This window comes from Lepidochelys olivacea (assembly GCF_965140295.1).
Source record: "Lepidochelys olivacea isolate rLepOli2 genome assembly, chromosome: 1".
NCBI lineage: Eukaryota > Metazoa > Chordata > Testudines > Cheloniidae > Lepidochelys > Lepidochelys olivacea.
This window is the reverse complement of record NC_140411.1, coordinates 228,364,516-228,391,970: the sequence shown is the minus strand read 5'-3', so window position 1 is coordinate 228,391,970 and position 27,455 is coordinate 228,364,516. Positions and strand designations below refer to the sequence as shown.

At 39.0% G+C, this 27,455-nt stretch overlaps 1 protein-coding gene across 3 annotated transcripts in view; it reads left to right on the top strand.

Moving 5' to 3' along the window:
• The window catches only part of NUP50 (nucleoporin 50), a 32,672-nt gene extending 6,690 nt beyond the window's left edge, over window positions 1-25,982 (top strand). For all 3 annotated transcript variants that reach the window (XM_084648720.1, XM_084648719.1, XM_084648718.1), the window contains 7 exons: window positions 3,995-4,073; window positions 7,741-7,824; window positions 9,483-9,678; window positions 17,358-18,023; window positions 19,890-19,968; window positions 22,019-22,137; window positions 24,783-25,982. In XM_084648720.1, the coding sequence (XP_084504846.1) occupies window positions 4,005-4,073; window positions 7,741-7,824; window positions 9,483-9,678; window positions 17,358-18,023; window positions 19,890-19,968; window positions 22,019-22,137; window positions 24,783-24,985 (1,416 nt within the window). In that variant the 5' untranslated portion in view covers window positions 3,995-4,004 and the 3' untranslated portion in view covers window positions 24,986-25,982. The remainder of the gene's footprint in view (window positions 1-3,994; window positions 4,074-7,740; window positions 7,825-9,482; window positions 9,679-17,357; window positions 18,024-19,889; window positions 19,969-22,018; window positions 22,138-24,782) is intronic.
• The last annotated feature ends 1,473 nt before the right edge of the window (window positions 25,983-27,455 follow it).

Sequence of the window (27,455 nt, the reverse complement as noted above, 5' to 3'; positions counted from 1 at the left end):
AAGGTACCGTACCAAAAGTAAAATCCCTGCAAGCTGCGTGGAAACTTTTTAAAGACACCATAATAGAGGCTCAACTTAAATGTATACCCCAATTAAAAACAAAAAAAGTCAGAGAACCAAAAAAGAAAGAGTCACCGTGGTTAAACAACAAAGTAAAAGAAGCAGTGAGAGGCAAAAAGGCATCCTTTAAAAAGTGGAAGATAAATTCTAATGAGGAAAATAGAAAAGAGCATAAGCTCTTGCAAATGAAGTGTAAAAATATAATTAGAAAGACCAAAAAAGAATTTGAAGAACAGTTAGCCAAAGACTCCAAACATATTTTTTTTTTAAATACATCAGAAGCCGAAATCCTGCTAAACAACCAGTGGGGCCACTGGATGATCAAGCTGCTAAAGGAGCAGTAAAAGACGATAAGACCATTGCGGAGAAACTAAATGAATTCTTTGCATCGATCTTCACTGTTGAGGATGTGAGCGAGATTCCAAAACCTGAGCTATTCTTTTTGGGTGACAGATCTGAGAAACTGTCCCAAATTGAGGTGTCATTAGAGGAGGATTTGGAACAAATTGATAAACTAAACGACAATAAGTCACCAGGACCTGATGGTATTCACCCAAGAGTTCTGAAGGAACTCAAATTTGAAATTGCAGGACTACTAACTGTCATCTGTAACCTGTCATTTAAATCAGCTTCTGTACCAGGTGACTGGAGAATAGCTAATGTGACGACAATTTTTAAAAAGGGCTCCAGAGGTGACGCTGGCAACTACAGGCCAGTAAGCTTCACTTCAGTACTGGGCAAATTGGTTGAAACTATCGTAAAAAACAAAATTGTCAAACACATAGATGAACGTAATTTGTTGGGAAATAGTCAACATGTTTTTTGTAAAGGGAAATCATGCCTCGCCAATCTACTAGAATTCTTTGAGGGGGTCAACAAGTATGCAGACAAAGGAAATCCAGTGGATATAGTGTATTTAGATTTTTCAGAAAGCTTTTGACAAGGTCCCTCGCCAAAGGCTCTTAAGCAAAATAAGCAGTCATGGGATAAGAGGGAAGGTTCTCTCATGGATTGGTAATTGGTTAAAAGATAGGAAAAAATGGCCAGTCTTCAGAATGGAGAGAGGTAAATAGTGGTGTCCCCCAGGGATCTGTTCTGGACCCAGCTCTATTTAACGTATTCATAAACAATCTGGAAAAAGGGGCAAACAGCGAGGTGGCAAAATTTGCAGATGATACAAAAGTCCCAGGCAGACTGCGAAGAGCTACAAAAGGATCTCACAGAACTGGGTAACAAAATGGCAGATTGCATTTATCAACATTAAATTTCAAGTAATGCACATTGGAAATCATAATCCTAACTATACATATACAGTGATGGGGTCTAAATTAGCTGTTACCACTCAAGAAAGAGATCTTGGAGTCATTGTGGATAGTTCTCTGAAATCATCCACTTAATGTGCAGCAACAGTCAAAAAAGCAAACAGAGTATTGGGAATCATCAGGAAAGGGATAGATAATAAGACAGAAAATATCATATTGCCTCTATATAAATCCATGGTATGCCCACATCTTGAATACTGCGTGCGGATGAGGTCGGCCCATCTCAAAAAAGATATATTGGAATCGGAAAAGGTTCAGAAAAGGGCAACAAAAATTATGAGGGGTATAGAATGGCTTCTGTATGAGGAGAGACTAATAAGACTGGGACTTTGCAGTTTGGAAAAGAGGCGACTAAGGGGGGATATGATAGAGGTCTATAAAATCACAAGTGGTATAGAGACTGTAAATAAGGAAGTGCTATTTACTCCTTCTCATAATACAAGAACAAGGGGCCACCAAATGAAAATAATAGGTAGCAGGTTTAAAACAGACACAAAGTATTTTTTCACGCAAAGCATAGTCAACCTCTGGAACTCCTTGCCAGAAGGTGTTGTGAAGGCCAATACAATAACCGTGTTCAAAAGGGAGCTAAATAGATTCGTGGAAGATAGGTCCATCAATGGCTATTAGCCAGGATGGGCAGGAATGGTGTCCCTAGCTTCTGTTTGCCCGAAGCTGGGATTGGGTGACAGGGCATGGATCACTTGATGATAACCTGTCTTTTCGTTCCCTTGGGACACCTGCCATTGGCCACTGTCAGAGGACAGGATACTGGGTTTGGTGGACCTTTGGTCTGACCCAGTATGGCCATTCTTATTTTCTTAGAATCAGAGTTCATTGAACTGTGTTGTAATGGTGCTGGAGCTTTTTACTTTTTTTTTTTTAAAGCTTCTTAGTAACTTAAGCACTTGATTGTTTACAAAAAGAAATAATTGGTTTTAATATATTAAAAGTATCTTCTGCACTTGTGGTTCCATTGTTGGGGTCGTATGATATTGTAAAAATGACTCCTATCTCTAATACTGGTGGGAGTGGGGGGAGACGCAACAAACCTCTTTTCTGTATAAAAAATTCTTGTATATATTTCTAGAGAATTTTGTTTTGAGTTTGCGGTTAAATCTGTCAACATTTTTGTGAAGATACAATATGGGCTGTCAAGGTTCCTTCCCCACTCTGAACTCTAGGGTACAGATGAGGGGACCTGCATGAAAAACCCCCTAAGCTTATTTTTACCAGCTTAGGTTAAAACTTATCCAAGGTACAAACTATTTTACCTTTTGTCCCTAGACTCTATTGCTGCCACCACCAAACGTCTAACAAATATAACCGGGAAAGAGCCCACTTGGAAACGTCTTTCCCCCCAAAATCCCCCCAAGCCCTATACCCCCTTTCCTGGGGAAGGCTTGATAAAAATCCTCACCAATTTGCATAGGTGAACACAGACCCAAACCCTTGGATCTTAAGAACAATGAAAAAGCAATCAGGTTCTTAAAAGAAGAATTTTAATTGAAGAAAAAGTAAAAGAATCACCTCTGTAAAATCAGGATGGTAAATACCTTACAGGGTAATCAGATTAAAAAAACATAGAGAATCCCTCTAGGCTAAACCTTAAGTTACAAAAGGCACAAAAACAGGAATACACATTCCATTCAGCACAACTTATTTTATCAGCCATTTAAACAAAACAGACTAACGCATCCTAACTAGATTGCTTATTAACTCTTTACAGGAGTTCTGACCTGCATTCCTGCTCTGGTCCCAGCAAAAACAACACACAGACAGAGAGAACCCTTTGTGTCCCCCCCACCCCCAGCTTTGAAAGTATCTTGTCTCCTCGTTGGTCAGGTGCCAGCTTTAGCTTCTTAACCCTTTACAGGTGAAAGGGTTTTTCCTCTGGCCAGGAGGGATTTAAAGGTGGTTAGCGTTCCCTTTATATTTATGACATGGGCAAAATAGTTAAATTTATAGCCTTGATTTATAAGTTTTCAGAACATTTTGTGCTAAATTGGAGTGCAGAAGCTTTCAGTTATTCGATGCCTGGCAAACATTACAAGGTTCTTATATTTCAGAGATGACCAGTAAAGTGATCATTAGAGTGACAGATATGAACAGCTAATTTCCCCCTCCCAGTATGCTTCAGAAGTCACTCGAAGTGTCATGCTGCCCTATACTACATTTTGGTGTTTGAACCAAAGTGCACGTTTCCCCAACTTCATAAATAATGTTTCTGTAATTTGGTTTCAAAAGGGCAACATGTTTGTTGACTCATCAGTAGTTTTTACATTTGGCCTAAAATTCTGCATGTCTTCTACAGTATGTATTTTAGATGCAATGAAACTGCTTTTTAATATATAAGAACGTGATTTACAAAGCAGCATGGTCATAGTAATATTGATTAAACAGTGTCAAATAGTAACTATTGTTCATCTTCTGTGATGTGACATGCTGAAAGTTGAGGCACCAGTGTGCATTTCCAATTTTACATGACTTTGGATAAAACTTCAAATTTCCCATTGTTTTTATTGATCTTCAATTTGTAACTAACTTTTGGTTCCTTTTAAAATCACTTTGACAGTTAATACAAATTGCTGATTACTGAAACTCTTACACAGGTGTGGAAAAATGGCAAAGAGAATTGCAGAGAAGGAGTTGACTGACAGAAATTGGGATCAGGAGGATGAAACTGAGGAGGTAAAGGATTTTTTTGCATTTCCTAGCAAGATAATAAAATGCCTGTGACAAAGCCAACAGTGAGGTCTTTCCCTGAGGTATAGAACAAGTATGTGTGAAAGAGGTACACTAATTCTGTAAAAGTGGATAAAGCTCAAGAAATTAAAGTTCAAGTTGGAAAAATTGAGTAATAAAAGGCCCCTCTGTAGAAGGTTTGACTCACCACTGGTGTGTCCTTTTGCAGCCACACATAGCAGCTCTTTCCTCGTCTAATGCCCCCTGCCAACAGCTGCTGCAGCCCTTCCAAGGTCTCTCTTCTTGTGGCTTCGCCCTCCAGCCATGTCATATTTTAGTCCCACTTCTTCTGGGGTATGAGTACAACAAATAGCAGTCCAGTGTTCTTACAAAAGGGTCTTCAGCTACCAACTGTGGGTCCCGTGGTCCTCATGTCCTTCTCTCAGGGCTCTTAGTTGTGCTTATGCCTTTCTCAGGGGGGGCCTCACACCACCTTCCACAGTAGTTGTTAGGGGAACCCATGCCCTCCCACTACATTGGGTTCCAGTTCACAGATCCTGTAACTAGCAGGCAAAATCTGTTCCTTTTGATTCCTTGCTGCTGCTGTCCTGCTTATACTGTAACCTGTCAGCTGGTCTCTCACTTAGTTCACACTTCTGTCAGGGCCAGGACTCTTAGGGCTCTTCCCTGGAATCCTCCAGGAAATCCCCAACCAGAAGTATAAACTTAAACCAAATTCACGCTCCATGGACTTGACCTTTCATGTTTCTTTTATATTCCCCTTGCTCTATTTCTTCACTGAACACCTCAAAGAGTACACTCCCTGAAATTCCAGATCCTGCCCTTTTGTCAGGATTCCTCACCATTGGAGCCTGCTCCACACCCTAGTATTCTCTGTCTCTCTCCTCTCACACGGCTTTACTTGAGAGGATCCCAAGGCCAATTCTCCCCCTGGACTTTTGTTGACTCCCCCCAATGACTGCAGCTGCCACCTTCTACCCCAAGCTTCCTCTCTTTGTACTAACCACCCAGCTCATCTCAGCCCTGGCATTTATCTTTAATTGGGGATGGCCCAGCCTCCAGGTGCAGCCAGGTCAGTTAATTGGTCTTGCAGACCCACATTTAACCCTTTCAATGACAGAATGGGGTATATTTCCTATCACAGTCTCCAAGATGTATCAAACAATGAAGTTAATTGTTTGCTGTAACTTGTTGAAAAAGAAAATGAACAGTTCAAATGGCTTATTAATTTACAGTTTAAAAGGAATTCATGTTGGGGTAACAAACTCTTCTTTTTTCTAGCTTCTTTAGGGCAGAAGACAAAATAATAGTTCACATGTCCTGATTTAAATCCTTTTCAGGGGCTACTTTTTAATAGTATTATACAGTGATTAGTTCCTGCATTACACTTGTTCAAATAGGACTGATATATGTAGGTTATGGGGTTCACTAGCTATTTCACTTTCCTTTTGGTCTTGGAGAAGACTGTATTCAGTCATGATAAAAGGAACAAGGCCTCCTGGAGTTGATAGATCGCACCAAAAAAAGGCTGAATTTTGGTCTTGTGTGCCATGTAGGCTGAAGAAAATACACCTCTACCCCGATATAACGCGACCCGATATAATGCGGGTTTGCATACAACGTGGTAAACCTCTGACACGCTGCTCTGAGAGCATGTTAAGGGTGCCGGGCCGGGGCCAAGGGGTTGGATAAGGGGCAGAGGATCTCAGAGGCGGTCAGGGGCTCCCCCCTGCCCCCCCATGGTCACCTATAACACGGTGAGAATTTTTTTGTCTCCCGAGGACAGTGTTATATTGGGTAGAGGTGTACTTTAAGAAATCCTGGGACCTTAATCTGATCACCCCTCTAGCTATGTCGCTAGAATTACAGGAAGGGAACTAGCCTCCTCAGAAGCCCAAGTCCTTTTGCACAGAATAGAGGATGTTAAATTTATAGTGGGAACCCAAACTTGTGAATTTGTTAGAATGCTTAAGGATTTTGAGCTCTTAAGATGCATGTGGAGTAGAAGAGCTTTTACAATACCAAGTTTGGTAGGGACCATTGCTTTGACTGCTTGAGATACAGATAGAAGTCATAGATAAAGCCAAGTACAGAACTTCTGTTCGAATCACACTTAGCTTCTATATGGGTCAACTTCAGAATTATGTTTCTTGTTATTTAACTTGGAACACTTTGCTTAGTTCCTCACTGACAGTGTAGGAGCAGTTAGCTACCAGTCAAACAGCACATTCCACCTAGATACAAGAATCAGTATTTATAGTGTCAGAATATGTTAAGACCTGCACTTTTGCATCATTTGTAAACAAGTTATACTAGCTTATGCAGTACTCAAAATGTGAAAACTTAGGCCAATAGAAAATGAGGGAAATCTAAAGTTACCAATACATTTTTGAAACAAGTTGTATTAAAGTCCTCCATTTATTCTGTGGTGGTGGTGGTCAGGTTTTGCCTTATAAATGCAACAGCTTGCAGAAAATTGGTGATGACTTACGGCCCGCACAATCTATATCTAAGAGGCCAAGGCCAAAATGAAGGTCACAAGAGTAGTAGTGCAGGCGGTTGCTAATGATTTGGGATTAACTTCTCCAGCATCAATATTGTGTAACCTTTGTTCTCAAAGAGCTGAATTTCTGAAGTAATTCATTTGCCATAATAAAAATGAAATCAAACTGGATTTGTGAGGAAGGGAAGTAAAATGAATGATATGAGAGAGATGGATGTGAAGGTAGTTTCAAACTTCCAGCTAACCACCCAAGAATCTGACAGCCTAGTCCTGTCAAACAACATATCTGGCTTTTTCAGCTTACTTTCCCTTCATACTGGAAAAGTGTTAAAGCACTGTCCCCAAATTGGTCTGCACTGTATCAGATAGCATCATTTTACAATAGTTTTATTTATGGTAGAATCTCTATTTTATGAAGTACTTGGGAATTGAGGAGTTTATAAAATTGAACATCTCAGAATTACAGCAGGCCTGGTACATCAGTTAATTGTTCAGTGATATGGTACATAATGAGTGATGACAAATGTAAAACAGCATGCCTGATTCTTTTCTTTCTGAGATGTATTTCTCTATTTTAGGGAACTGCATCTCTTTGCTGCCAAATCACTCAGGCTCTTCAAACCTGTACAATTGCTTGAATGTCAGCTGAAGGATTGAAGTCACATTTGGCAGCAGAAAGATGACTTGGACAGCAGAAAAATTGTTCATATTACTAGTCATTCATAAGATAAATGCTCATAAAATCAATGTTCCTTTTCCACTATTAAAAACACACTTTCTTCCTTTTTCTTTATCATTTTATTCTCCACTTCTCGTTTGTGAAGCTTTGACCTGTGGGAGTTTGGCAATGTATCTTATTGTTGGGAGTGGTAGTTGTTACTGAAGCTGGGAGTGAACAACAGGAAACAAGTATTCAATGATTGCCTGTTCTGTTTTTTCCCCTCTAAAACACGTGGCATTTGCTACTGTTAGAAGACACGATACTGGGCTAGATGGACCATTGGTCTGACCCAGTATGGCCATTCTTATGTTTTTACAACTGCTGGTACGCAGAAGACTAATACCACTAGTAGGTTTCTTTCCAGGGTATTTTGACCCTGCATGTTCAGACCCTCACCAGGCATTCCCCAGTTTGTACTTTTCCTACAGGTGGGAACTTTCTCAGTGGCTAGTGAAGAAGTCCTGAAGAACAGAGCTATTAAGAAAGCAAAGCGCCGAAATGTTGGGTTTGAGGTAACTAACATTTAAGACTAATATAGTTACACTCTCAATCTTTAATACTGAAAAATGTGCCACCTGTGCTCTATTCATGATTATGTATTGTACATTTCCCCTGTAATTTAACTTGTATAGCAAGCTTTTTTAAAAGGTACTATAGTGGACACTGTTCAAATACAGGAATCTATGTTTGCTGCAGAAGATATTTTCAGTAACTGTCCACATAGCAATGGTTAAGGGTGGAATGGGATATAGACAGTACAAATGCCATGGTCAGAAAAGGATGAAAGTTCTTTAAAACATTTTGAATTTGCACTATAGACAACTAACTAGCATTTCTAAAGACAAAAGAAACCAAGCATTTGAATAGCTTCAGTTTTCCAACAATGGGAACATTTTGGAGATTTTAATAACTTAGTGTTAGAGGAGGGCTGATAAACTTGCCTATTATTAAGGTTACCAGACATTTCCTGAAATACTCTATTTTCAGTTGCTATAATGTCATTAAACTTTTAGCCATTTGGGCTGAAATTTCAGCCATTTATGAGGATGAGGTTAGGGGAAAAAACATTGAATTTTGCCGATGTTAAAAAATTCTGGAGACCTTTTCTGGAAACAGGCAGAAGGTATATGTGTGGGAAATAAATTTTTTCTATGTTTTTATCTGAAATTATGTAGTTCTAGGTTTCCATGTGTTCAGGAAAGCAGGTTATTAATGTTTTTTTAATGCAAGATACATTCTTGCTGTGGGAGTAGATCAAATTGTGTTTATCAACAATGCTAGTACAAAGTTTAATTACTAACATCATGTCTTCCTGCCTGACTTCCACATACTGTACAACATGTACTTCTTAAAATAGGGCATTTTCCTACTCATTCATTACTAATCCTGCAGATTTTGTTCTCAAATTTGTCTTCCTATTCTGATGATTTAGTTAGTTGTATCCTGATCCTCTCAAGGTGAGGTGTGTATATATAGGCTTGGAAGGACTAGGTTTTTATTGGTAAATGTCAATAAACGTCTTTCACCATACGTGTGCACCAATGCAAAAGTATTTGTCAATAATACTCCAAATTTACAGATAGTCAAAGTAAGGAAAAGTTGCTTGAAAACAATTTGATTTAAGGATATTTATTTTGTATATTTTGACATGATATTGGCAATTTTAGTGTTAATAGTTATAGAGCTTTAAGTTTTTGAATCAGCGTCTGTCATTAATTCTGACCTCCCTTTCCCCCCAATTTCCGACAACTGTGAAAATTTAAATAGATTTTAAAAATGCTTTAAAAAAACAGATCTGTTGAAATTAAAAAAAATAGAATTCTGCTAAGCTTAGTTATGTACCTTTGTACTCATATTGTCAGTTGCCTGAGCCAAGGCACAGTAATTCTAAATATTTGTTGAAAACAAAGCATGTATGAACTGGAAGGAAATTGATGTCTGATTTCTGTAAATAGAGTGGTTAGAAAATGATTGTTTGTCAAATGTTGTAAACGACAAACACTAGTACGTGTTTGTTTTTGTTTTAAGGGATTCGGTACCATTCACAATTTTTTGTTTTGTTTTGTTGGAACTGTTTTGCAGTAGTGCTTGATTAGTACTAAGTATATGAAAACATTTTTGTGGGTGAGGTGTGTATATAATTGGTTGTATTTATTTTATTTCATTTCAGTCTGACAATGGAGGAGCTTTTAAAGGGTTTAAAGGTTTTGTTTTACCTTGTGGAAAAGGAGGTGGTGGCTTCACTGGATTTGGTAATGGTACAGAAATGAAGTCTTTAGGAGGGCTGTCGAATGGAAGCAGTGGTATTTCTAATACTCCCTCTTTCACTAGTGTAAAGACTGCTCCTGAAGCACAGCCTGCATTTGGTAAGTTGACGAATACTTTTATTTGTAAATAAAATAACATTTATTTATAAATGAAATTCCAAAGTTATTAATTTGTTTAAGCTAAAGTGGTGGTCCAAACTTTAAGTGACGGTTTTTCATTGTAACAATAAAAGTAAGTTTCAAAAAACTCTATTCTCTGTTGGGTTTCTTACAAAGACTTTAAACAAGTGGGAAGGGCAAGTCATATACTCAGTTTGATCTCCAAATGTGACATTTGGAAACTAATTCATATTTGGGAGTAGATTAGGTAGAAGTTAGAGGCTTTCTGGAAAAAAATGAATGGGAATGGAAGACTGAAACATGGTATAGTATGCCAAGTTTTATGAATCCTGCTGATAAAGTATTTTCATTTTAATTTTGAATGTCTCATTTTTCCTAAATTCCACAACTTAGAGGAATAAAATTCAGTGAAAGTAACCCATCAGATGTGACTGCTTCAGTTGCAACTCTCATTATTGAAAGATGGATCAGATAGTGTTTAGATCTTAAGGGAAGAGATTTAAATGACTTTCAAACTATGCTGTTTTTTATTTTGTTATGTATAAAACATTGCTATCTACTTAAAATCAAACTGAGCACATTGAGAAATGTTACTTTAAAATAGTTATGGATTGCCCATCATAGCAAAGGGAATTTTCCATTTTTTTATGTAGCCATTATGGTGTTTTTCGAAGTAATGTTAATTCATGATTCTGGCCACCTGATTCTATAATTGTTTTCTAAAATAACTTGTGACAACGACTGAAAACCTATCCATAAATCAGCTACAATAATCTGAAACAGTTTTCTATACTGCAGTTTCCTATAGGCAAACTTGGTACTAAAGATAATGGGTTACATTTGAATCCTATCTTTTGTATATTGTATAAAAATACTTTTGGCTTTAGTTTTCTGGAGTCAAACTGACAACTTTTGGGTTTTCATAATGCTTGTGTCTTATTTCCTTCTGGTGATGGTGGGGTCATCCTTTACATTTTTTGTCCTTGAATGAAGAGCTAAAACAAATTTTGGCTATTTGCTCCATAGAAGCTCTAGGTGGAGCTATGGACATCTTAGCTGAAGACTGCAGGATAATTGATTCCCAAAGCTGTATGATTTTATGCTCTCTAGTGAATTGATCAGTAAGAGAATGTTTTATAAATAAGATAAATATAATTTAATATAGATTGTATATAAACAAATACTCATCCTAGTCTAGGCTCTTCATTATGGTACTCATTCAGTTTATTTTGAGATTATATTTTCCAGCACACAGGTCTTGTGGCTTCAGCATTTTTCCAATATTTTGGAAACGTGCACATCTTATTTTAGGATTGAATTCTTTGCATGTTCTCTGCTTGAAGATGGAACTTTTCATTTTGAAAAATTGGTTCTTCTTCGAGTAGTGTTCATATGGGTGCTCCACTGTAGGTGTATCCACATTCCTGTGCTTCAGATTGGAGATTTTAGATAGCAGTGCCCAGTTGGCCTGCATATGCGCTCTCCCTGTTGTGTGCTCTGTCTCAAGGCTATCTAGCGCTGCACGGGTGAGCCACCCGGAGTTCCTTCTCAACCACTTTTGGCCTGAAATGAAGCATTAGCAGAGTCCAGAATTTATTTCTGAACTGTACTTCCAGTATATACTATAGCTAGTAGAGTTTACGTTAGATTAATACTGTCCTTTTTCCTTTAAATTTTTTTTGGGGGGATGGGGCTTTGAAAAGTTGTCTCCCTGTCCATAACTGATTTTTGTCATCTCTTCCCCTTTGGGAAGCGAAACCCGAAAAGAGGCATGGTCTGTTCCTTTGGGTTTAAACACACTCTGTCCTGCACAGAAGCTATTCCTGTCAGTAACAGCCATTCACACTGCGTTCACTGCCTCAGAGAGCGTCAGGTACCACAGAAGTGTACTTTCTGCCTGAAATTAAAATCCAGGGCAAGAAAAAACAGTCAACTGAAACTCAGATTCCTCATGATGGAAAGTTCCCTTGGACCGCCGCAGAACAACAGTTCCCAATGCACCCATCGGTGCCCTAACGACATCACACTCAGGTGGCTTCAAAGAGAAAATCTGGTGATTCTCAGAAAACCTCAAGAAAGAGAGCTTCAAGTCCCCAGACTAAAGAGTTGACCAGGAAAAAAAGATCCCTGACAAAATCGTCCACCTTGGTATCGACCAAACTGTGACTGGATACCCATGAAGCTATAGGCTCCTCAGGTGCTGGAACTGCCAGTAAGCCTAAAGATCTGAAGGGCACAGGGACGTCCATACCGTCAGAGGATAGGAGTGGTAGGGAGCACACTAGCTCCTCTAAAATGTCACTGTTGGAGTCAAGGAGAGCCTCAGTACCAAAAGACTAGAGCACCTTCTTCTAGCCACTCATCAAACCACAGAAGACTACAGGTACTGTTGATTCTATTGACAACAATGGTCCCCTCTCTGCAGACTTTAATGGTACTGATTGCTACCACGGTATCACAGGAATTCCATTTCTCCAAAGACCTATTGGTTTCAGAAACACCTGAATCCCCATTAGTTGGTACTGGCGTCACTGGAGTACCGATTACATCTTTATCCCCTGAATTCCCCACGGTACTAAGACACTCACCATCAGCCTCCTTGTCTGCTCCACCTCTATCTAGTGAAGAAGAGGAGGATGACTGATATATATTCAGGCTCAGTGCAAAGGTCCCCAGGGTAACGTCAAGAGACCAGTCACCTAGAAAGGGTCACAGAGCCACAGTATCAATATGACAGATAAGGCCTATCCACTTCTCACCACCCCAGTGACTGTACTGGGTCCCATGGGCAACCTATAGATACCAGTTCTCTAGGATCTTGAGAGTTTTCCTCTATCCTGATGTGAGACAATCTTCCTCAGCTTCCCTTTCTAGACCCCCAGATCTTTTTTTGGAACAGGAACTTTTGAGGACCAGGAAGCAGACTGGACAAGGAGATTCCTCCAGCAACAAACATCTCCTCATCCTCTCCAGGTGAAGCCATTATACTTCCACCACCAACCATGGTAGACTATGTCAGACATTTTCAGGAACTCACCAAGAGGGTAGTGGACTCGCTTCAGATCTCCCTCAAAGGGAAGGAGTCATTAGCTGATATTGCCCTTCCTATCAACAAGGCCCTACTAGACCCAGCCAAAACCATCTGGCAAACACCAGCCACAATACTGCCCACATGTAAAAGGGCTGAATAAAAAAAATATTATGTCCCCTCTAAAGATATGGACTCTATTTTCCCACCCACACCCAAATTCTCTTGTGGTAGATGCTGTAAATGAACATGGCACATGGCAGCACACTAAATCAACACCCAATGACAAGGACTGGAAAGACTGGACTTATCTGGCAGGAAATTGTACTCATCAGCAACCCTACAATTTAGGATTGTATTTCACCACAAGGGCCTGATAATTAGCAATCATATCAATTATTTGAAACTCAGTGTGTCTACTGAATATCTCCCAAACGATCAGAGAGAGCCATACCAAGCCATCATTGCTGAGCATCAGCTTCTAGCAAGATCATCATTATAGACCCCATTAGATGTGGCTGAGATGGCTGCCAGCTCCATATCCACAGCAGTGGTAATGAGGAGAGCTTTGTGGCTTCACCTTTCTAGCCTCCCAAGAGAGGTCCAAAATGACTGTGGAGGACCTTCCATTTAAAGGATTCAAACTCTTTGCGGAAAAACAGATGAATCCCTCCACACACTAAAAGATTCCAGAGCCACTTTGTGTTCTCTGGGGATCTATACGCCTGTACAGAAAAGGAAATACAGTAAATCTCAGACATCACAAAGATCCTAGCCTGCTCAGTTCCCTCCACCCCAGAGACACTAGAAACCCCCAGTGGAAGAGACAACTGCTGCAGAAACCAAGACTGACAACTGCCCAAACCTCAACTTCACAACCATCGATGTTGAAACATTAGTTTTGATGCATAGGTCAAGGGCCCAAGCTACCACCCCACCCCCCATGATCAATTGTTGCAAAACTCTAATCTACATCCTTTTGGACACCACCTCGTTTTTGTTCTTGGTTGTTTTGGGTTTTTCTTGGTTTTTGGCAAAATTGGGAAAAGATATCAGACAAGTGGGTCCTGGAAATCATCTCCAATGGTTAATTCCATCCTCCTTACTTACCTACCTACCTCTCCGCCCTCCTTCAGGGATCCTTCTTATGAGCAACTGTTAAGTCAGGAAATAAACCCTCTCCTAAATCTCAGTGCTGTAGAACCAGTTCCCAGTCAGCACAGAGGGAAGGGTTTCGATTCAAATACTACCTGGTCCCAAAAAAGAACAGAGAATGGAGACTCATTCTGGGTCTGAGATCACTCAACAGATATGTAAAGACACAACGATTCAGTATGGTTACATTAGCAGCAATAATTCCATCTCTGGACCAGGGAGACTGGTTCTCGGCCCTCGACCTACTCGATGCTTATTTAAATATCATGATCCAGCCATCCCACAGTAGGTTTCGGAGATTCCTCTTTGGTCAAGACCATTTTCACTACAAGGTACTTCCATTCAGCCTATCATCTGCACCCAGGATGTTCTTAAAGAACCTGTCTGTTGTAGCAGCACGTCTTTGCAAACTAGGAATTGTGATATCCATATGTAGATGACTGCCAGTGCCTACTCCAGGCATGATCCTTTGATGCCCTATCAGCCATTCAAAATACTATAATATATTCATGCAGCTGGAACTAAAAATTGAATGTTCAAAAATCAACTCTAACTCAGTACAACATCTAGAATTCATAGAAGCCTTTCTTCCACTACAAAGGTTCAACACCTTAACTGTCTTAAATCAACACAATCCAGGCCAGCCCGCAGACCTCAGCCAGAAATTGCCTACAACTACTGGGGTACATGGTGGCAGGCACCTTTGTAATAAGTCACACAAGATTCCACATGCATTGCCTTCAATCATGGCTCAGAATGGTATATGCAACAGAGAGAGACTGAACAAACTGCTGTCCAGTCCTGTTCTCTCTTCTCTTGCCTCTCCCCCACCCTGGACCTGCTGGGCAGGGGGGAAGAGGTGACCGTCCCCTGGCCCCAGCCCCCCTGGACCTGCAGAGGACGGAGAAGAGGCGCCCCAGCCCAGCCTTGGAGCTGCTGCGGGGAGAGAGAGCTGGAGGGAGTCCTCTCTCTCTCTCCCTGCCATAGTCCCAGGGCAGCCTGCATCCCAAACCCCTCCCCTTAGCTGGAGCCCTCGCTCCTCCTGCACCCCAAATCCCTCATCCCCAGCCCCACCTCAGAGCCTGCATGCCCCCAGCCAGAGTCATCACCCCCCTGCTCCCCAACCCTCTTCCCCTGCGCTGAGTCCCCTCCCACACTCCAAACCCCTCAGCCCCACCCCCACCGCATGAATTTTACGTGCACCAAGATAGAGGTTGTCACACCTCCATATTGGTGTACATAACTAAATTCTTTCTGCACATGTGTGGGAAAAATCAGAGGGAACACTGCTCCAGAGGCAATCCTTGCAAATTACCTTTAAGCAAGCCTAACTTCAGTACCAGGCAAATCGGCCCTAGCCGTTAGAAGAGCTGTCGTGTTCTAGACAGGACTAAATAGTTCCGTTAGTCAGCCCAACTATTCATGGCTACTGCAGTCAGGATGAAAGGTCTCCCAGTCTCTTCACAAAGAATTTTATCGTGGAGAGCTTCCAGTATTCATGTATGTTCTGATCTGGCTGGCATTTCTCCACTGAGCAAAATAACTGCATATTCTACAAGTTTGCAAGAGGCCTCAGTGTCATTTTTCATGCAAATCCCTATCCAGGACAGTGGTAGAACAGCAGTCTGGTCTTCGGTGCACACCTTCACATCCCATTATGCCATCACTCAGCACTCTAGAGACTATGCTAAATTTGGACAAGTTGTATTCTAGTGTGTGTGTACATAAGCTCCAGTCCCCCCTCCTACTTTACAGCTTGAGTCAGAGTGGAATGCTCATGTGCAGTAACTAAAAAAAAAAAATGCTTACTAACATGCTGTAACTGTTCTTGAAGATGTGTTGCATATATCCATTTCCCAGCCTGCCCTCCTACCCCTCTGCATTGGAGTTGTCAGGCAAAAAGGAACAGAGGGGGCTTTGGAGCAGCTGGGCGACAGTGGTGTATGACAGCCGAGGGCTCTTGACCTGCCCCAACAGGTGCCACTCGGAGGAAAATGTCCTGTGACTGCGCAGGGTGTGCACACACTAAGCGTGGAATGGACATATGTAACACATCTTGAAGAACAGTTACAGAAGGATAGTAACCTTTTTATTTTCCCCTAATCCCTTGTGTTAGATACAGAAGAATGAAATGCTTTTGTTAAAATAACTTTAACCTAAGTCACAGACTAGAAATGATGAATGCTTGAAATTTAGCATGGACTTAGTCTGCCCTGATAAATGCCTTTATTTAGAGATATGATCAATTAAAAAAAACAAACCTTCTGAACATGCTCATTTGGTATGTTTTAAGCAAAAATTAATCCCATCATGAGATCACTATGGAGTCCCTCTAAATTCCTGCTCAAACAAGACAGATATGATTTACTACACTCTGGTTGCTCTAAAACAAGTGGCACAGGACAATTTGTTAAATTTACTTTAATGAAACACTCAAAGATTATCTAATAAAATTTGTTTTATCACTGCAGTATTTGTTTTTGTCACGTTCTAAAAGATTGTAAATTCTAGATTTTTTTAACTTGACAAATAGCTTTCTGTTGTAAAGGTATAATTATTACCCTGTAATAATATTATTATTGCCCTGTTACAAGCTTTGCTGAAAATTTTTGTGGCAAATAGCCGTAAAAGGTGGGAAAGTTCAGTTGAAAACCTTTTCAATATTAAAGCTATAAAACAGGCAATTAGAAAGATTCTCGTGAAGAGAAAAAATGTAAAAGCTAAAGTTGTTCAAAAGCAAAGTTAAGTTGCCTGTACTGAATGTATTCAGTATTTTATATCCCTGCCTTTCTGATTTAAGGGACTGATCTGGCTCATTGAAGTGAGTGACAGATCTTTTGACTTCAATGAGAACAGATTCAGATCCTGTGTGTGAAGATGAATATAACTACTGTATGTATAACATTGTGAAATATGCAGTTGTGCAAGATAGCCAAGTAAATATTGCTGTGTATGTAACTTCTGCATTTCCTGATTTTAAATGTGCATCCTTAAACTTGTAATAGCTTGGGTCTTTTTGTTTTTATTAGCTAATCACGTTGCATGCAGCAGATAAGTGACTGAAAACTAACCTATACCTAGAATCTTCCCTTAGTACTTTTCTACACTTCGCTTGGGGTTTTTTTTTGGTGGTTTTTTTTTTTGGTAATATTATACTTTGTTTAGCTTTATTAATTGTACTATTGTTTTTTTGGAATTTTTGCCTCTTACCTTTAATCACTAGCCATACAATTTTGAAACTCCAGACTGCAAACACACTGGGCCTGTTTTAAAGCATTGTCTATTTACTTGTACTGCTCCACCTTTTGTTTTCCCTTCGCTCTTAAATACTGTGATGATACAAATTAAATTGAGCTCACAGAGCGGGCTAGTTGAGCAAGAATGTAGATGATTTGATATATAAACTTTGAAGAAAGTAAGTATCTTCCAGATTACCTTTTTTTTTTTTTTAAATGACTCTTACTTTTTTCAATAGGATCCGTGACATCAAATGGTCCCACCACCACATTGGTTGAGAAAAAGGCTTCAGGCACAAAAGCTAATGGTGGCAGTCAACAATCCTCATCCTCTGGTTATAGTCAAAGTAAAATGTGCAGCTCTAGTGTTTATCACAAACAGTTAGCAGCTCTAAACTGTTCTGTGCGTGACTGGATAGTAAAGCATGTAAACACAAATCCCCTCTGTGATCTGACACCCATATTTAGAGACTATGAGAAATATTTAGCAAGCATTGAACAACATCATGGAAGCAGTAGTGATAGTGGCTCTGAAAATGAAAGTAACAAAACAACTGGAACTCAGTCTGTTCCTACATTTGGGACTTCGAAACTTCAGCAAGGATCAACGTTTTTGTTTAACAGCAACAAAACTGAGGATGAATCAGACAAGAAAACTGAATCTACATCGGAAAAGAACAGGGAATCACCATTAGGAGCTGCATCAAATGTCTCATTTAATTTTGGCAAGAATGTTGATAGTTCTGTTTTGGGTTCCCTTGGTTCTGGCACATTAACTAATTTTTCATTGTCCCCTGGGAATTCGGGTGTATTTGGAAAAGATGCAAACCAGGGAAAGTCTGTCTCCACGCTTTCCACCAGGGTGTTGGAAGCTCAGACAGAAAGTGGAAGTAGTGAGGATAAAGGTAAATATTGATTTTTTGATAAATTGAACTTTAGCTAATGATAGGCTTTGAATGTTGGGATGTAACTTAATATTCCAAGGCTTCTTCGTAGTGAGCTATTAAGTTTAACAAGGGCTTGTATAGGTTTATTCACCTTTTTGCTCTTATATTTTCAATACTGAACAATTGCAGAACTTTACCTCTAATCTTGAATTTCTCAGGCTTGCTGTCATGACTGTAAGAAACTGTAAAATTTAGGTGGATTTATACATTTTAATAGCATCTTTTCAGTATTACATAAGCAATATATTTGCCTACACAACTATTGAAATGTTATGATTAAAATCTTACTCGTGTTCATCCAGAATTTCAACCAAATTTATAATCCAGACCCTCTGACTTATTCTAATGTCAGATTAGTATATACCAAAAAGTGCACATTTCTCCCTGCAATACAAGTCTAATCACTGATGAAATTTAATTACATTGTAATCTCTAGCTCAAATTAAACCAAATGTAACTTTAACTGTACTGGAACCTGCATATCTAATTAAATTGGCTGTAAACCACCCCACCCCCACCATTCTTAAAGGAATGAGCCCTTTTATCTGTTTTAAACACTGCTCCACATAATAATAAGTAATGGCACACAAACGTAGTGTGGTCCATAGTGTCATTTTTATAACCGTGCTGAATTTTAAATAGCACTGTCAAATACTGATTAAACTGTTATGCAAAAGTGTTTTATGTGTGAAGTTGGTAATTGGAGTACTCTTGGTTCCCTATACCTTACTTATTCTGGAACAAAATGACGAGTGATTAGTACTGTGAAAATATTTATAAATGTTTCCGTTGTAAACCCTGTCCACCATGTCTATCTTTTGAGGTTTAATATAGGAGGTGGAATACTATTTGCTTGTACACACCATTTCAGTCTATGCTTATATAAAAGTTACATAATCTAGGATTTGGGGTGGGGGGGGGCGGGGAACAACTCACTAGAGAGGAGTGGGAGGTAGCTTCCCTTGTAGGTGTGGTGGGGAAAGGCCCTAAAACTTCAGTTTCTGTGGAATGTAAACTTTTGAACAAAACTGAGTTTCTGGTCTTTCTGAATGTGAACCAACTACACAGTGGTACATTAAAGTCTTCAAGCAGTTTCAGCCCCACAGCAGCACCCAGTAGCTTTGTCAAGCAGCTGCAGAATGAAACTAATAAAATTCTGGTCAGTTTCACAGCTGCTGTCCCTAAGTATTTAGGGATCAGTAAAACTACAAAAGATCTTGTCAGTTTCCTTCTGCTGCTGCTTAGAAAGTTGTGAGTAGCAGCAGAGGCTGGCACGGGATCCTGGTAGAATTCCTAGCAAGTGTGGGGAGGTGGAAAGAGTCCGAACTCTTACCAATTTTTAATCTGTTGTCTCTTGATATCATTGGTGTAGCTCTCCTCCCCTCCCCTAGACCTACCCCTAGAATACTTTTCAAGTCCTCCATATAACTTGTTTTATTGGGGAAAAACTACTCATGAATATCTATTTACTTTCTAACTAAACCTCTCAACCAAAAAAAATTTTTTAACCAACCTTATTATTAAGTAGGTGCTATTCAAATTTCCAAAACTGAATATGCAGATCAGAATTATCGTAATTACATTTAGCTGGTGTAGCTATGAAAACACTAGACTTACTGACCCACAGAAGGTTTCTTATAGTGGCCTTACCTCCAAGACACAAATCAATTTAAAATAATTTGACAATCTCGGGACTGTATACGTGCACTCTAAATATGTATGTTTGTGTATTATCAATAATACAGTGCAAGGAAAACAATATTTTTTTAAGTGGTACCTGCACAACGTTGTTTTGGGTTGTATTAAACCATTCCTTTGTTTAAGGAGGAGAAGAAGAAGAGGAGGAGCCCCCAAAAGCAATTGTTAATGAGGTAAAGGAAGATGATGCCTTCTACTCAAAGAAGTGAGTGGTCATTTTTAATGTTTACAAGTCATAGTGGATACAAATAATGACTTTTTTTTTTAAAAAAAAATTATTTTTTTTTTTAAATTGAAATTGTTGGTTTTTATTTACGTGTTGCAAGTTCTGTACATTCTTCCTATTCTACAGTCCTGAATTGCTGAAATTGATGTTTTTGTCCCTTTTTTTAGTTTAATTGTTAGAAATTCAGATTTTACCTTTTTTTCCTGTGAAGTTTCATCTGAGCTCATCTATGTGGAATGTCTAGGGTCTTATTAACATCCTTACTGTGAGAACAGCTATTCAAACAAAATTGATGAGCAAAAGTTTGTGCTCTATTTGCAACCAACACTGTGTTCTGATATATTGCATTTCCACAGCTCAAGAAAGCTGAAATACTTTGACCAGCTGTACTCCTCCATTAGGTTTTGCAATTTGAAGTCGGAGACTTGTTCTCCTAAGTCACTTAGGTCCTTTTGACAATCCCTCCCAGAGGAGACTGGGCATAGGAGTCTAAAGTTACTCTTGCTTTTAAAAATTTTGGTCTGTATATGAAATAATAAATATTTAAGGTATTTGAAGTCTAAATAACTTTTCGTGGTTAACATGGAACCAAATTTGGTTCGAATTCAGACTTTAAGACTATTAAAAGAAGTTTCATTAAAATACAGTTTTAGTGCCCGATGCTCCAAATGCTTACGTAATGCTTAACTTTAAGCACGTGTGTCGTCCCATTGACATAAAAGGAACTATTCATGTGAGTGAAGTATGTACCATATTAAATCTTCGCAGGATTGGGGCTTTAAATTTAAATATTTTGAAGCAAGGTTTACAAAGTACAAAAGATCTTGTTTTAGGATAACAGTTTCTACATTTTAATTTAGTATATTGCAAACTCTGGGGTTTTGACTTTAACCATTAATATTTTCAAGTTAAGCTCTCCCATTTTTGAGCCTTTTGCTTTGTGGTCCTACTAAAATCTATTTTTATGCTTTAACTTGCAACCCTATAGTGTGTAATGCTGGCTGTTTTCCCCCAGTTTTGTGGTAAAATTAGCGTTTCAAATAATGGCCAAGGGTTTTATGTATTAAAATTTGTATTATTTAACTGCTTGTCTCAGGTCTTTATTTTATATAGCATATGGTCATTTGGCTTGCACTTCACGTATCATAAATTGGTGTTCTTGTTTGAAACTAGCCTCTTGCATATTTAATTTTATTTTGTTGAGAAGAATGAGATCAACTATCACAGATGTTTACTGAATGGGACTTAGGTAGCTCTTTCTTGCCAAGTTTTCAGTGGCCTTGTCTACACTACAGGGAAAATTTGATCTAAGCTAAGCAATTGGCGCTAATGTGGATAGCGTAACTCAAATAGACGTAGCTTAGATCTACTTATTGCAGGGTCCACACTAAGCGACGTCTATGGGAGACATTGTCCCATTGACTCCCCCTACTCTTCTCTTTCTGGTGGAGTACAGGAGTCGACAGGAGAGTGATATGCGGTTGATTTAGTGGGTCTTCACTAGACCTGCTAAATCAACCTCCAATGCATCAATCGCCGCTCCTCGATCCCCTGGTAAGCATAGATAAGCCCAGTATCTTCATAAAACTTCCGAAACTATTCAAATTTTCTATAGCCTTATTTTCCATAAAGTTTTAACTTAAAATGCTTTGTCCTTTGTTATAATAGTCAAAATGTCACACCTTTTTTGAGCATATTTCAAATGTAGTTGATAGTCAACAATTTATACTTAAAGCCTAAATGACACATTTTCTTCCTGAAACAACATTAATACAGACAGCTAACCCATGCTATGGGATCTATCATCCGGGTAGTTACATTATTTAGGTTCTTACTGCATTTTGTTGTGATCTGGGAGACTGGACATGTGTGGAGGGTTTTTTTGTTTTGTTTTCCTCTATTCTCGAATTATCCGGTTTAAATTATTTAAAGGACTTTAACTGTAGATCAAATCCTCCATTCTGTATTATCGGGGAGATTTTTAAAATTTGTTTATATATCTGCACATACTGTCTGACTTATTTTATAGGTGCAAACTGTTCTACAAAAAAGATAATGAATTTAAAGAAAAGGGTGTAGGAACACTGCATTTAAAACCTGCAGGAAATGAAAAAACTCAACTGTTGGTGCGAGCAGACACCAATTTAGGTATGTAACTTTCTTCTGAGTCTGTCTTGCTGATCCTGATAATGCTCTATAGTGAAATCTATATTGGTACTCTTCTTTTCTAAAGGATCCAGTGCTTTCACTGTAACTAACTGATAGTATCTCTTATTTGAGTACTTACACATATTGAGCACACAAGTTATGCATTTTTTAGTGTGATTGTCACAGTTCAGAGCAACTGCACCCGCTTTCCCCCTCATGGTCCACTAAATGCACCCATCCTAGGCTTCCAGCTCCTCAGCCGTCACCACTTAGGTAGAGACCTGCATGTGTCTTCCTCCTGACTGGCTGCACAGTTCTCCCTGCCTACACGGTGATATTCCCAGCAAGACAGATTACCTAAACAAGCCAGCATCTGCATTTTGCTTCTGCTTTGAAGGCTAGGAATAGCAGTAATTGCCAATTTTTGAAGTAACTACATAGCCCCTTATAAACAAGCACATTTATTCTTAAGGTGAAAGCATTACAGAGAAAATGTTAAAAATAATTTTAAAAATACATGCATACTAATACACTTTTACCAGAGATTACCTCCCAACTGCAACAGGGTTTCTGCTAGGAGGCAGTCCTTCAGACCTTATGAGGGGGTTTTGTGTGGTTATAAGTCTGTAACAGCCTTAGCTCAGAACTAGCACACCAATGAATGGATTAGTTTGTCCGTTATACAGCTTGGGTCTTTGATCTTGAGACCCTGGGAACAGCTAATCAGCAGATAATGGTCCTATCCTCAGGGCATAGCTTCAAAAGGCTGGGTTTTTGCATAACTGAAGGTGGGGAATTTGCATTCAGCTCCCCCTAGAGATTTCCCAGGCAAACCACTTGACACTGTCAAAAAATCCATTCCTGTCTGGTATATTGTTCAATACTTAAAAACATAACAGTCCTTTGAAGTTCATATCACTTTCCAGGGTTCACATCAAGTTCTCCCCCGCAGAGAGGTTACCTATAATCTTGGACTACCACAATATATAAATCATTAATTTAATACAATGGACCCCAAAGATACATAAATTTAATTCAATAGGGTTTTCCAGGGATATGCCAGGAAATTGCCGTAACTGTCTCAGTGATTTTGATATAAATTGTGAATACTAGGGCACTAGGAAGAGGTAGAAATCCGGACTTTTGCATCTGGGTTGGGGAATGGGCTTGTTATTGGGTATGGATAGATCTGAATTAGATTTCACACTAGAAATTCCGTGCGTGTAGGGTGCTGCTGAGCTCTGGTGCATGAAAACCTCTAAGATGTAATTGGTATGGTACAATGGAAGACTGAATTTCCCCTCTCCCCCCAGTACTACTATAGTTTTGTAAATTATTTCCTAGGTTTATGAAAATTGTTCTTTTGTTTATGCATATTGCTGACTTTAAATTTGAAATTGCTCTAATACAGCACTAACTTTGAATGTGATTTTTTTTTAAAATCACTTAGTAGTTTAATGTTAACTTATGCCTGTTGTTTATAACTGAATGATACCCTATTTCCAGCATAGGTTGTATGAATGAACAGTGGTAACCATAAAAAATTATATTCTACTACAACATATCCAGTCCTATATTAACAGCTCCTGTATGTTTAGTGCAGTTTTTTTCTACTGCTTAAGGACTGTGCTTGATGTCTTGGAATAGTAGTTGCTACATTTATATAGACATAATGTGAACACTCAGATTTTGGTTTGTGTACTGCATTTCCTCATTTAGCTGAGGTTTAAGTTGGTCATAGGGACACTTCACCCTCCTAAAAACAGTCCCACCTGTGCTATGCTCAAATAAATTTGTTAGTCTCTAAGGTGCCACAAGTCCTCCTTTTCTTTTTGCGAATACAGACTAACACATCTGCTACTCTGAAACCTGTCACCCTAACACTGTTCCTTCAGCTTTTTTTTTGCTGTTCTCTTACTTTTTTTGGAGGGAGGGTTTCACATTTCTTTCCTTCCCATGAACTACAAGTCACTGACATTTTACCTCTGGCTAAGAGATGGGAGGTAGGCCCCTAGAGCCTTATGGATACTCTGTTGGTAAGCCAAGTATTTTGTAAAGCAAAGATAAACACCCCTCCCCCATCTCTACTGGCAAAAGACTAGAGGCCTAACCTTGGACCTAAACTTGTCTAATACTGCCAGTTGGTCAGTACTTCCACTTGAGGCCTTTCTGGCAGTGGCAGAGTGAATCTGATGAAGTACCCATGAATTTCATCTTCCTCTGCGTCACTAGTGAAGCATTGTTTTAGAAATAGCAGAGGAATAGATATTATTTGGGAAACAAAATTCCTTTGTCTCCTCTCCACTAGAGCATCTCCAGCAGCTGTAGTAGATCACATCGGCAAGCTTTGCCACTTACACACACTACTCTGTCAAATGAATGATCAGAACGAAACAGACCATCCCAATTTGCTGTTGCTTCCCCATGGAATTCCTAAAGTAAAAGCATACCTACAATCCTTACTGGTGGGAGAATCCCTTGGGAATATAAATGGTGGGGGAAGAGGGAATTTGAGCGGGGGAGAGGGTATCCCTCATTCCATACTAAAGCTTAAATTCCTGCTCTGTAAGCTTACTAATATGTACATTTTTTTACAATACCAATAAATTTGTTTAATGGACTATGTTCTTTTCTCACAAATGCAGGTAACATACTATTGAATGTGTTGGTTCCGCCCAAAATGCCATGCACAAGAACAGGAAAAAACAACGTTCTTATTGTCTGTGTTCCCAATCCACCAATTGATGAGAAGAATTCCACTATCCCGGTCACAATGTTAATAAGAGTGAAAACAAGTGAGGATGCAGATGAATTGCACAAAATTTTACTGGAGAAAAAGGAGGCCTAAGCATATTGCAGTCAAATGCCCTGAGAAATTACTGCTAAACTGCTGCTACTCATTTTTTCTTTAACTTCTTAGAACACTTCTTAATGCTCTACTCTGACATTCTAAGAACTGTTACAGGAATTCTGAAAAGTTTGTGAGGAAAAGCTAAAATGGCTAATAAAAGCTTTAACTGAACCCAAGTGTCCATCTGTCCTCCCTCCTTTTTTGGACTATCTAGTGTATGAACCATATTTGGATAAAATTTGTACATTTAATTTAAAAGTGATTGCTGAATGGACTGAAATCAAAGTACAAAATATTGTACCACATGTTCTTCACAGGCTTTAAGGTGAAGTGCAGCAACCTCCCTTTTTGAGAAGGGAGGAGGCTAAATTGTTTAACTCTTGAAATTGTTTCTAGGCTGAATAGCTTTTTTTTTTTTTTTTTTAAATACAAAATCAGTATCTGCTAACTTCGGGTAAGGGATCTAATCTTTCGAACTGTCACCTGCATAATTATGTATCTGAATAACAATGCCTCTGTAGATTGTTTTTAAATTTGTAAGAAATTTGATGTACTGTTGGGATTCAGAGACTGCATCTGTGGTTCCTCAGAATGATTTGCTTGCATTATTCCTGTTGACTTTAATGTTGCTCTGCTGCAAACAATTCAGTTTTGTTGTGCTTACTATTGCAGCCAGTTAATGGTGTGCAATAGTATCCACAGACAACTGGAAGACTATTAGCTATCAACCCACAACCAGACTGGCCCTATAATCGGTATTCTTGTAGACAGAGCTAGAGGCCAAGGGAGGAGTCTTCAATACTATCTCTCTCGTAGAAGTATTCTTCCCTACTCCCTCCAGGTTATGGTTGAGAGACAACAGCGGAAGTAGTTTGGTGGGGGAAATTGGGCAAGGCAAATACATGCCCTGTCTGTTGTTAAAATTTACTAAGCGTGTCTCATGAGCATCAAAGTAAGTTTAAAAAAAATAAATAAAAATTGTGTTGTAAATTTCTCCTGACGTGGCCAAGAGTCTGTGTGTAAACTTGGTACTATACTATTAAATATTTGTCTTTGTGATGTGATAAAGCAACAGAATAGTACTTGCTGGCATCAAATATGGCAATAGTGTTGGCTGCAGTGTTCTATCTTTTGGACTACTGAAACATCTTTAAGTGAGCTGTAGCTCACAAATGTTATGCTCGAATAAATTTGTTAGTCTCTAAGGTGCCACAAGTCCTCCTTTTCATCTTAACGTGTGAGTAAGTATTTAGTGTTAACCTGGAAGGAAGCTCGGATGCTGTGTAGACATACCCATTTTAAATGTAAATTGGTGCCTTTTTTGCATTTGGTTTTGTAGTTAGTCACTAAAGTTTGTGTGTGTGTGTGTGCGCGTGTGCGTGGGGTTAGTTTCGTCAAGTTTTTCTAACTTCATGCTGGTACATAGCTCAGAGATCAGAACTTAAATGTTTGCATGTTAATTCTGTGAATGAAAATCATAATGTGTACAGGTTTTACAGGCTCAGGTTAAAGGGATAAGGGCTGAAATTTTGCATTTGTTTTTAGAAGACTGTGTCTTAAATTTTCAGTGAAGAAATTGTTTTGTAGGCTGCCAGTCACTGCACATGGAGGGGAATAACCTTTTGTGATGAGCAGATCACTCATTAAGCACCTCACACTTTAAGAGCAATTGTGTATTAGACTGTTAGAGGTACTGTGCTTGGTACTGGTTTACTTCCTCATGTGCAAAGATGTATAGTAATGTGCTTTCCATCAATTGCAATATGGACCAATAAACAAGATAGACAGAAATTCATTAGGAGAGGCAAATGTAACTAACTTTCCACATGCTCCTTGCACAGCCATCCTGAATGATATTTGCCTCTGAAATGAGTGAAATCTGGGACTTTTGTACATGCATGTTTTGGCTTGCTCTTGAAGCTGGGTAGGCAAAGTAGAAGAGGCTAGTGAATGATCCTGCTGTATCTGTGATTGCAAGAGTTGTTTAAAACATTATTTAAATTATGATTGTATGTTTGAGGGTGGTGTTGGGGACAGGAAAGAGGATGGGACAGATGCTACTTAATGAAAATCTAATATGCTGGAAACTTTGTACCCCACGATGCTCAAGCTGGCAAATACACAAATTTTCTATCATAGTTTGGGAAACAATGAGTAAAGGAGGTGGCACACTTTATTCTTTAGCTGAGCACGTATTGGTATCAGTAAATGGTATGGAAATAGGTGAGTGTATACTCACATCTTTACATTAGGTTACCCTGTAAAGTCTCCCTTAAAAGGAAAAGTATATGTATGAAATGTCTTAAAAACAGTATTTTTCATTTAAGCTCGTAATCCTACAGTTTTTATTACAACAGATCTTTGCTGTTAACACTTTAAAACAAAATTAAACAGGGAAAAGTGATAGAGATATGACCGGTGTAAAATTGATCTATGTATCTTATATTGACTTCAGTTATTTGAATTG